Raw genomic sequence first — 11195 nt, 5'->3', positions numbered from 1 at the left:
AACAAAATACGGACAAAAATGCCGTCTATTTGGGTCGGCGTGTTGAAGTTGCTCTAATGAATCTCTTCACTTAACTCTTTTCATAATGCATATTCTTGATTCAAGAGAAATAGCAAGTTCGGAAACTTATTGCCGGTCTATCTTCCGGTCAACGGGCCGCACTTGCCGAAACACCACTCCGTAGCATGCTTCAGATACCTTCGCTGAAGATGCGTACACTGTTGATCCGGTACATGGTTGAGATATTTGATCCTAGCAAGGGCAGATTCATTGTACAAGACTTGGTTGGCGAAGTGTCTCTCGGTGCCGTGGATGTTGAGTGCATCTTGGCCTTGGAGAACCACGGACTGTCGGCAGAAGGTATTCTCGGTGAGGAAGGTGAGGATGTTAAAGATCGAGTGCCGCCTCAATTCCTGAGCAAGACCACAGGTAACATAGTCATCGATGATCTGATTGTGGACATCACAAAAAATAAATCTGCCGACGACGATTTCCTTCGGAGAGTTGTCCTCGTGTTGCTTGGAACAGTTTTTGCTCCCATGTCGAGCAAGACTGTACCAAAGCAATATTACGCATTGGTGGACGATGTGAAGCGTATATCCAAGATTAATTGGAATGCATTCACCCTCCGGGTTCTGCTGGACTGCCTTCGCAACGTGAGGAAAGGCAAACACCTCCGCCAACGGCCGAGAGGGAACTTAGCTCTCCTGCAGGTACACCTTTCAGACTTGTACCATTGCAAAAAATATATGATTGCTAATTTACCTGCTGTATAGTACTAATTGTAATTTTTCATATTCATGCAGTACCTGTACTGGGAGAAGGTTCAGCCTCTGGAAGGTGAATGCGCATTCAATCCTAGCTTGTCCATGGAACCTCTAATGAGGAATTAGACTGAAGCTGAGCCTCAAGGAGAGACAAGTTTGATTATGACCAAGGCCGTGGCCGTGGTAACATCAAGGTAATTCATTACGTTGGGTACTTCTTAACTTTTATATAACATAATTAGTTGTATTAATATTTTTATTGATCACATATACTTGTATTTCACATGCAGATTGAAGACAACATAACCAAGGAGTATAGGGCGCAGGAGCGCAAAGTACCCAAACCAGAAAAGCCAAAAATGAAGCCCGCCGTTGGTGCAGCAAAGAAGTCCAAGTTAGCCTCAAACGCGGACGAGATGATGAACCTCATCATGAAGCGGTGTATGGATTACATACGCAGCCAAATGAAGGAAATACCAGAACAAGTAGCCGAGGTGACACACCCTTAATTCTATGTTTACAACATTTTTGAAGTTGCAAAACTGTGCCGACATTAATTAATATATTTTATGTAATGCAGAGATTGTTAGAGAAGTTGAACCAAAATGGTGTGATGTACAAGCCAGCGGCTGCTGCGGCTTCCGGCAACAACGATGCCGACCTAGAAGTGGATTCCTTTGAGAATGGTCCGCCAGAAAAAAAAGAATTCGTGTACAAGGATGACTCTGACGGTCTAGAGCCGGTGATTGATTTGACACAGCCTGACGAGCCTGTTGTAAACCAGAACAACGATGATGAGGAAGTATGTTTTCATTTATTTGTCTTCATTTATCTCAATTATGCATCTTCATTTTCGTTAACTGAACCTATCACATTATTTTTTGTTAACTAGAAAATACCTGCCAAGTTAAATGTTGACAAGACAACGAAGCCTACTGATGAGTGCGGCGCAACACCGGAGAACCCTTGGATTGTAGGTAATTCTCCTCGAGCAGAATCGTCCGACATTGACATTTCTGCAAGTTCTATCGACAGGATGGTGGGTAAGAGCAAGGGGAAAAAGTCTGCAGCAACCGCAAAAGAAGACGATGTTATATCCGGGAAGCGCCGATGGACTGTTCCCAAGAAATTTGAATCCCCCTTTAAACTTGACAAGCCCAGCAAGCGAAGCGCTCGCGGTACTAAGCCATCCGGCAACACTACCGCAACTAGAGGTACCGTTAGTAGCTATCTTAGTGCTTAATTTACTACCATTTCATGTACTCACCGTTCGTGACGTTCGTAATTTATCATGCAGCTCTGTTTAGTGACAATGACATGGAAGGCTCTGTTAAGGACGATTTGACACCGAAACTCATCGATGCTGTTGTTGCTTTTGTGGAGGCAGCTGCTCGGTCTGAGAAGAATATGACAAAAAGAGTTTACTACAATGAACGTGGCACCTCTGTGACTGTGGAGAGTATACGACATGTACTTGAGCATACATGGCTGGCGGATGACGTAAGATCTATTGCCATGTCCTGCTATTTAAGTGCATAATCTAGGTGTCACCTATGAAAATAAAATGTTCTATTATTTTACGCAGATTATCGATGCTTATCAGACACATTTGGCTCTGCGCGTTGGTCATGATCGGCACCTCTGTCCAGCCTGGAGGTCCAAATACCTTGTTGATCGTGCTAAGGCACGAGACAACCCTAAACCGTCGAAATACAACATGGATAGTGTGCTGAGCAGAGCTGGAGCAGTACGTAGGGTTCTGGACGAGTATACCGTCCGTGATAAGGTACGATATGTTCTTACTAGTTCATTAACACTCATTTCAACAAGCATAATTGCATCTGATTACAAATGTGTTCCACATTTCAGTCGTTTATCCCGTTGAACGTCGGCAATACACACTGGATCACCGTGGTGATGCACAACCGCAAGAAAGAATTCCGAGTTTTTGATTCGCTCTATCCTCTCGAGTTCTCTCTCGACACTGTGAAAGCACTGGTACTCCCCCCGACATTGAGCATTCTTCATATGAAATGTCATATGGTTTCTCACTACTACTTTCTTTCAAATAGCGACTAGCAATAGCAATTGATATGGAAGAGGCAAACCGTATTACACCTGGCAAATATCCAGACGTCACTAAGTGGCCTATCATACCTCAGATCGACATGCCACTACAAGAGGACGGGTGAGTTATGGTTCATCATTTTCTACTTACGAAAGACATGTTCGTGTGCACGGTGACTAATGTTTGCATATATATTAGGAACTCTTGTGGCCTTTTTGTGATTGAAGTTATGGAGCATTGGGACGGGGATCGATGGACCGCCGATTTTACCCAGGTAATTTGTCGTCTCTGCTCGTACACTTGTACAATTGTCATATAATACCAACTTATATTCATTAAACCTTGTTCTAAAAATTGCAGGGCACGGTTAATGCAAGGGGAAGGCGTCTCATCGCCGAGTTGGTTCTCTCACCTACCAACACGCTCGAATGTGTGAAGAACAAAATCCGCGACATCGCAAAGAAAAGCAAGGCGTGAAGACATCATACATGATTCAAGATTCTAGTTTCAGTCGTTTGTTTTAAGTCCGGAAGCACGTTTCCCGGCATGGACAACTTTGATTTTCTATCATTCATGTAATAAGCACGATACCATGGATTTTGTGTGGATTTTTGGTCGCTCACACATACTTGTGTATGTGTAATGCAGTCAGACTATACATTTCGTACCAATAAATTTTTGCTTCCCTTCATTTGTTCTACCTTAATGTTTTTTGCTGCTGTGTTCATTCTTTTCTTCCATGGAAGAGTAATTCATTTCCTTTTTACTTTTGCATATTTTTTTGATTTGATTTGGCATTATTCAACAATAAGAAAAAAAGTTGATAAATTCCTTTTTGTTTGCCTGAGAATCAACCTCGGCTGTCGTGCCATCCGGTGTGGGATCCCGCGCCTGAGACAACGACAGATCCGGTCCCAGCGCGGGCGACCCAGTCGACGAGCGCCAGTTGACGCGGGGGGACGCGCCAGGTCCGGTCCCGCCCGACCGCTCGGTGGAGACAGCCCGCGTGTCGGACGCAGACGGGCCACCCGTGGATCCTGCGGTTGGTGGAGTAGGCAGATCCGCCTGGGATCCCGTGCGCATGATTGCCGCTGGATCTCTCGGGATCGGCGTCCACAGGTGGATCTTCCTCGTGTCTTGCGCCAGACTCCCTTGGCGTTATGTGTTGCTTCAAATCTCGTTGCACAGTTTTTTTGCTGCATTTTTGTTAGCCTTTTCCTTTTCTGCATCATGAAGATCAGGATCAGTAGCACCATCAATCACATGATCAACTACTATTTCGCCCCCTTGATCAGTACGATTTAGAGCTCCGGTGGAAGCAAAATAATTTCAGTGCTTAGCCAAGAACCCGCATTAGGATGCAGGTCAAACAAGGGCAAACTATTTCGAAAGTGATATAATTTATTGGTTAATATAATATACTTAGACCTTACACAAATGAACTGGCCACAATGCAGATAGGAGTTGATCATTCTGTTCAACAATAAACCACAAAACATACTTAAAATTCATCACAAATCTCCTTCAGCTTCTTGATCTTATCAACGTACCCATGTTTCTGTTTGAGAAAATCTGCAATAATATACTCAAGTTTTTTCTTCTCTTGCTTCAGCTGGTCCCTCTCTCTCATCACTTGGTCTCTCTCTAGCACCACCCAGTCCCGGTCTTTCTCAGCCTTTACCCTCAGGACCTGATGTAGATTGGCACAACCATGATCTGCCATCTTATTCTTCTCCAGCTCCTCTTTGAGATCGCTAAGTGACAATCTTGCATTGCCCAACTGCGTGAGAGCATCCTCCTTATCAGCCACCAGTTTAGCAAAGTCCATTTTGAAAAATCTCAGCTCTTTCTCCGTCCTCCTCTTTTCTCCAATTAACATGCATTTTTCTTCAGCATTCTTAATATTCTGTCTCAGCTTCTCGTCATACATGCTCCACAGTTCTCTCAGGCAGAACTTCGTAGCCACTGACCACTCCGGGTCTACCCATTCCACATAGTTACATTTCACTTCTTCCTACAGTATGAAAAAATATGGTCTCAATCATATATGCACAAATGCAATACAATTACATGCAATGCACTAAAAATATGGTCTCAATCATATAAACACAAAATGTAGCATGCAATGATATACATATATATATATGGATCAATTAACTACAAGTATATGCTATTATGTGCTAAAACAAATATTAGACCGTAAAAAAACAACATAAATACGGACTTTGTAAATGCACAAATTAATTGAAATGTATGCAATTTTGGGCAGAACAATGGATTACCACGAAGTAAATCGAGCACGAGGTAATTTAAACATATATTTACAGTACGGAACAACATACCTTCTAACCACAGGCAAGAAAACGTCTGCCAGTGTCCAAGGAATGAACAGCAACTAGCCTGACGCAAGGTTCTCGATGCAGACAACGAGAAGACAGATCGTGAGCAATGCCACTCCATTCATAGCAAGGGATAGTCGTAGGAAGCTAAACGAAACAACAGAGATAATGCACAAATCAACGCCCTGCGTTAAATACCGGAAATGAAGAACTCTAACCTTTAAGCCTAGCACTATTTGGAGATTATATAGTAGGAGCGTACCTGCTGGCTAGTCACGGATTCGCCATCCGAAGAAGAGCTCGACTCGTCGCTCCATGAAACCATGGCGTAACGTGACCGGCGGCAAGACGTGGATCGGTGGCGGCAGCGGCGGCGGCGGTTGCAGTGGATAGATAGAACGCGCGTGGAGATCGCGAGGGAAGAACCGCCCCGACCAGGTGGCCAGCGCGGCCCATTTAAACGGGCTGTAATCAAAATAAAAATTGTTAAATGGGCTCGGCAATGGGAGCGGCCGTGTGTCGCGCCGTCTTACGGCATCCGTCACTCCCCCTCCACGTCATCGCGACAAGCGGCCCGAGTTACACTACAAGCCATAAAATGGTGGGTTTTTCTTTTCTTTATAAGGGGAAAATGGTGGGTTTTTGGTACGAAGTCTATACTATAGACCAAAGTGAGCTGGTATCTTCTATATCTAAATGGTGGTGAACCAAAGGAGTGAAAAAAATTTAATTATTACCACACATAATTACATCTTCTATATCTAAACAACTAGCCACCACTAACCTATTTCTCTTAACATGCAAGTTTGCCACCTCGTCATTCAACATGTATGGAGAAAGGTCCACCACAACATGCAAACAAAATATTCCCGCAACAACATATACATGTTACACGTAACCATTTCTCTATGAATATATTGCAAAACATTCCCGCAACAACATGCCAGGTATCGTCTAGTTTTCTAATATAATATAACTACAGTGGACAACACAAAAGATGCCATCATTACAATGGCTAAAATGCTATCCATTTTCCATGATTAAAGTCCCTAGTGACCGCCTCCTGTTTAGTCCATATATGCTACAAGCACTATCTCAAGGTACTGGCCTCTTGCAATAGTATATATCATGTATCATGTATGCAGTAACACATTGTAAACACCTCACTATTAGATCACTGGATTCATCCTAACATAACTTTAGCAACTGTTCTACTCTTCTTCGCCCACCACGCTTCTGCACACGATAACAGGAAAAGTTAATGAATGACAAGTTAAAAACAATTATAACCTACAATGCATACAAAAACTTACTTCTTATTTAGTTTACATTTCTTGCTGCGTTTAGTGTGCCCTAGCAATTTGCATGCGCTGCACGTGATTCTGATCTCGTCGTACGAAAGTGGCCTACCATTTTTCGACATAGGGCGGTTCTCATCTACCTTAGTTGCACCTTTCGTTGATACTTTAATAGGATCATGAACTTCAACTATGTTACCTTCACCATCATCTACATATTAAATTGCACAAGTACTAAGATCAGTTTTCTTACTCAAATTTTCCTTTAGCTGATCATACTCATGGCTCTTAGCTATCACGGCCGTCAAACTCTCCTGTAACTGATCCCACAAAGTTGGGTGTTTGCATGCTGCATGCATAGCTTCTGAAGCCAACACACTGACCTGGCTATATTTCATTCTTTCAGCTGCTCCAGTCCATCCAAATCCCAATAGATCGCTTGTGCGCCTGGCGGGCAGTCCCAACCTTGCGTCTTTCGTGAACCGCACAAGAACTAAACACTTTGGTATTTCAGATATATTCAAGTACTTCAGTACATGGAATATGTGCTTGCAAGGTAGACCCTTTCGAATCATTCTTCTGCAGCTGCACCTTATAGTTTCTGCGGAATTTACTGGAGTGTACTCCACCCAAAAACGGCTCTTCCGGTTATTCTTCCAGGCCACGATGTACTGCTGTGATCCATCTCCGAGCTTTATTTCTACAATCTCCATGCCACCATTTTTCCTAAGATCAGCTTGCAACATATAGAAGTTTGCTGGAGTGAAGACGTGAGAAGCAGCTATCTCAAGTTCCCTCGAGCTAGTAACTGGCACCGGTAAACTCTGTGAGGCCGTGCAATCATCTCGTGCCTCATTCTCACGGATACGTACAACGGCGTTCTCATAGTGCAAAATCATATCCACCAGGGTCATTTCACCGTCTAGGTGGAGGTGAAGGCATGAGTTTAGACTTTCACTCCTCTGGTTGCTTTTCATGCCAAGCCAAAAACCCTCTGTCAGATAAGCCGCGGCCCACAGTCTCCTCTTCTTATACATCCGTCTCAACCATGTTACTGTTTTTTCCGACTGCCATCTTTTGGAAAACGCGTGCCATCTCTCCTCAAACGTGGCCGTGGACGTGCTGTAGTACAGAAGAGTTCGGAACTCCTTCAAGGACTTGTGACTGAGGTGAATCTTCATATTTTTTTCTATATGCCACGTACATATACGGTGCCACACGTCTGGCAAGACTTGGCGAATTGCCTTGATCATCGCAGCGTCGGCATCCGTGATAACACTCATAGGCATCTTTTGACACATGGACCTCAAAAAAGTCTCCAGCAGCCACACATATGTCTCTTCGGTCTCGTCCGAAACTATGGCACAAGCAAAAACAGTGGTCTTCCGGTGATTGTTAAGACCAACAAAGGGTATGAATGGCATACCATACCGGTTCATCTTGTACGTGCTGTCAAATACAAGCACGTCGTCGAAGTCCTCATAGTCATGACGAGACTGGGAGTCACACCAGAACATCCTATTCATATGTCCTTCCTTGTCTAGCTTGTACTCGAAAAAGAAGCTAGGATCCCTCTGTTTCCTACTGACCATGATGCCTATGACTGTGGCAGCATCACCTTTTGAAAGCAGCTTCCTCTTCTCCCTGGCGCAAAGGTTGTATATTTCACGCCTGGTAAAACCAACACCGCCATACCATACATGTTTGCTGATGAAGGTATCCATCATGTCGTGAATTCTAATCCCTGCAGCTCCCATGGGCAGTATCTCAGCTCTCTGGTACTCTTTGATTTTTCTGTGGGACCAAAGAAAAGGTACCTCGTCCGGTCCTGCCAAGATATGGCTATGCTTGTCCTCAAAACTATCAACATACCAAACCCCACGCTTTTGGTCAAGCTTCACGGTCAGGTGCGCTTCGCAGTGGCAGCGTGTCTCGGGTCTGAGCCTACGGCTGTGTCCTTCCTCGGTTAGCAACCTGCTGTCACGTTTTCCTTGTCTGGAACGAACAAACAAACCGCCTATAACGCATATGACGTGACTCGGTTTTGCTATACCTGACCCTATTCTTTCTAATGCTGAAACCATTATCTCTAGCATAGCTGTTGTAGAAATCATACGCAGCCTCGTGAGACGTAAAAGTCATTTGTATTATCTGCATGAACATATCCCTCTTATCATCTGCACTAGCAGTATCTTGGACATTCTTTTTCCCCTCAACTTCTGTCACCTACACAATCATAACATAGCCATGAAAACAGTTTTCTATGGTATAACATTACTTCCATACAACATTGATTACATACATACCTCACTCATGATGACCGACGATTGCGACTCCCCAGAATCAGATGCAGCTAATGATTCGACATCAAGGCCTGTCTCCGCGTCGGATTCACCGTAATAGTCGTACGCATTATGACATTCGGAAATGAGCTGAAAAATATAACACAAATACATAAGTACTTATCATATAATATTCCAGGATTAATTCAATTTGCATGCATGCCAACAAAAAATTCCACTTCCATACCTGACTAATGTAATCTTCATTCGAGATCTCCGAGTTGTTTTCCTCACCATCATCATGCTCATTGTTTTCCTGACCATCATCATGTTCATCCATCTATAAATTTTCAAAATATAATATTGTCGGATGCCACCAAAAAATTACAACATGATAATGCCACTCACATTAAGATCTTCCAATACGTTCCCATTCTCTGATCTATCTCCACGATCTGAATTTTCATCATCTGACCAATCTTCTATCCAGTCTTTCATCAGTTCTCCAAACTCCATGTCATACATCATATCAGTTAACTCATCGTCCGCCATTTCCTACAACAATTAATATGTATCGTCATATGTGCAAACATTATCAATGCTGACATATACAACACCTAGCGCACGATCACGGATGTTGAATAAAGTACACCAATCGGAGAGCGCCCCAACCGAGGGCGTTCAGATCGTGCACACAACCGACGCCAACAACCTCTGATCGGCCATGGATCCTCCCCCCTCTCCACACCAAGCGGCGTTAAGGTACGTCCCACGAATCCAGTACGTGATCACTTTGGATCACGAGAAGCAGCGCTACCCGTGATAACATGCACCGCCGGATTCCTAGCCCACGGCACCAGTCGTGATTATTTTGGATCGCCGGATACCTAGGTAAGCCGCCGCATCAAATAACGGAGCCGTCGTGCACACAGCCGACGGCAACCGACGCTAGGTTAACCCTATAAAGAAGAAACCCACTTTAGCCCGCGTGATCACTATGTATATCACGACGAGCAGCACTACCAGAACAAGATCTGTGATGGCCTGGACCGCCAGAAAGCTAGGTTGCCCACCCCGGTAGGTTAACCACTACGACGAAAACAGCGGCAATTCGTTTGATGTTGCCGCGAGCGAGACAAACGTGGGGAAACGGGATGCGGTACCTGCGAGCGCTGGAGGTTGACGACGGTGCCGCGCGCGCTCTCGGACGAGATCGTCGGCGATAAGATGGTTGCCGCCGATATTCCTACAGAAACTCACCAGAATGATGGAGGAGCTGCGTGATTGATGGATCGGCCGTCGTGGGGTCGTGTCATCCTTTTTTTTCGGGATGTCACCGTATACATACGTATGGGTCATACGGGTTATACGGGGCTTGGATATGGGCTACGGGGCTTGGATATGGGCAGCGGCGGGCCGGAGAAAAAATAGATGGCGGAGGTTAAGAATACCCCTAGGAAATTGAGTTAGGGGGGTGCACCGGAGCAAGCCTCCAGGAGACCAACTCCGACGAGCCCTCCTCTCCTCGTAACCACCGTCCGTACCGACCCAAATCCGCAGAGCACCATGGCCGCGACGGCAAGCTAAAGCATCCTCTGTCCTTGATCCAGACAGCCATGGGCCCATGGCGGCCGCACTTCTCGCCGCCACGCCCTCGCCTCTCCCGCTGGCATTTTGGAGACGGAGGCCTCTCCTCGCGGCTCCGCCGCCCTCGCTCCGCCCGAGGGATCCAGCCTCCGCTCCTCCCGGAACCCCGCCGCCTCCCCGCAAAGCTCTCGCTCCCGTCGCCAGAGCCGCGTGCGCGTCGGCGCCGGCGCGAGGCGGCGGTGACGCGACGGAGGAGCCGGGCCAGGCGCCCGGCGACTGGGCCGCGCTTGCGGGGCGGCTGGCGCTGGGCGCGGTCCTGGGCTCCGCCGCCTTGCTCGGCTGCCCTGGTGCGGCACTCGCGGCGGCCGAGGACTCCATCTAGGCGTCCGGGTTCGGGCTGCGGGTGGCGGCGTCTCTGCGGAGCCTCGGCTGGCCCGACGACGCCGTCGTGTTCACACTTGCGGATGCGCCTTCACCCCGTCCAGCTGACCGTCCTGGCAGTTTGTGGTATATTTCTTATCTCAGTGTCAGTTCCTCAAGGTGTTCGACAGTTTCAACTACTGCTGAAGTGGATTGCCTCTGTAGCATTTTATTTTGCTTCCTGAAATAAACCCCGGTTCCTATTAAACCTGAAGAATTAGAACAGCCCCAAAGAGGGAAACACAGTAAATCAATTTGCGTTGCTGCCCTTTGACACACAAGTTTAATGGGCAGATAAGTCATCTGTTGCAAAATGATGCCTACCCTGACATGCAAACTAAGTGAATATTAATATGTGACTCGTTTTAGTAAGTGCGTGGAACTGAGGTTGCTACTTAACAGACGGCCATCTTCAAGACAACTTAGCTATTATC

At 45.9% G+C, this 11195-nt stretch overlaps 2 protein-coding genes and 1 pseudogene across 2 annotated transcripts; 2 read left to right on the top strand and 1 right to left on the bottom strand.

Moving 5' to 3' along the window:
• The first annotated feature begins 233 nt into the window (after window positions 1–233).
• Window positions 234–3312, top strand: LOC141023053 (uncharacterized). Its single transcript, XM_073499357.1, has 11 exons — window positions 234–713; window positions 807–824; window positions 1058–1261; window positions 1348–1569; window positions 1660–1945; window positions 2065–2267; window positions 2353–2553; window positions 2637–2765; window positions 2840–2955; window positions 3034–3109; window positions 3196–3312. The coding sequence occupies exons 1-11, from the start codon at window positions 234–236 to the stop codon at window positions 3310–3312; spliced, it is 2052 nt and encodes a 683-aa protein (XP_073355458.1).
• A 4926-nt stretch (window positions 3313–8238) lies between these two features.
• LOC120964957 (uncharacterized) lies at window positions 8239–9304 on the bottom strand. Its single transcript, XM_073498686.1, has 3 exons — window positions 9002–9304; window positions 8779–8904; window positions 8239–8698 (listed from the first exon to the last, which is right to left on the bottom strand). The coding sequence occupies exons 1-3, from the start codon at window positions 9092–9094 to the stop codon at window positions 8453–8455; spliced, it is 465 nt and encodes a 154-aa protein (XP_073354787.1). The 5' UTR covers window positions 9095–9304; the 3' UTR covers window positions 8239–8452.
• Window positions 9305–10225: 921 nt separating this feature from the next.
• LOC109744766 (uncharacterized) lies at window positions 10226–10946 on the top strand (annotated as a pseudogene).
• The last annotated feature ends 249 nt before the right edge of the window (window positions 10947–11195 follow it).

Source organism: Aegilops tauschii, chromosome 5, assembly GCF_002575655.3.
Source record: "Aegilops tauschii subsp. strangulata cultivar AL8/78 chromosome 5, Aet v6.0, whole genome shotgun sequence".
NCBI lineage: Eukaryota > Viridiplantae > Streptophyta > Magnoliopsida > Poales > Poaceae > Aegilops > Aegilops tauschii.
Note: the sequence above shows the minus strand (reverse complement) of the source record. Positions and strands in the feature narration are given on the sequence as shown.

Bases quoted from the DNA above. Each gene is read 5' to 3' on its own strand.
- LOC141023053 (XM_073499357.1), top strand. From the start codon at position 234: ATGGTTGAGATATTTGATCCTAGCAAGGGCAGATTCATTGTACAAGAC. The intron at 2,554-2,636 runs GTACGATATGTT...TCCACATTTCAG, and splicing joins AGTATACCGTCCGTGATAAG to TCGTTTATCCCGTTGAACGT. The intron at 3,110-3,195 runs GTAATTTGTCGT...TAAAAATTGCAG, and splicing joins GGACCGCCGATTTTACCCAG to GGCACGGTTAATGCAAGGGG.
- LOC120964957 (XM_073498686.1), bottom strand. From the start codon at position 9,094: ATGGATGAACATGATGATGGTCAGGAAAACAATGAGCATGATGATGGT. The intron at 8,905-9,001 runs GTATGGAAGTGG...TATATTTTTCAG, and splicing joins ATGAAGATTACATTAGTCAG to CTCATTTCCGAATGTCATAA. The intron at 8,699-8,778 runs GTATGTATGTAA...ATGATTGTGTAG, and splicing joins CGTCGGTCATCATGAGTGAG to GTGACAGAAGTTGAGGGGAA.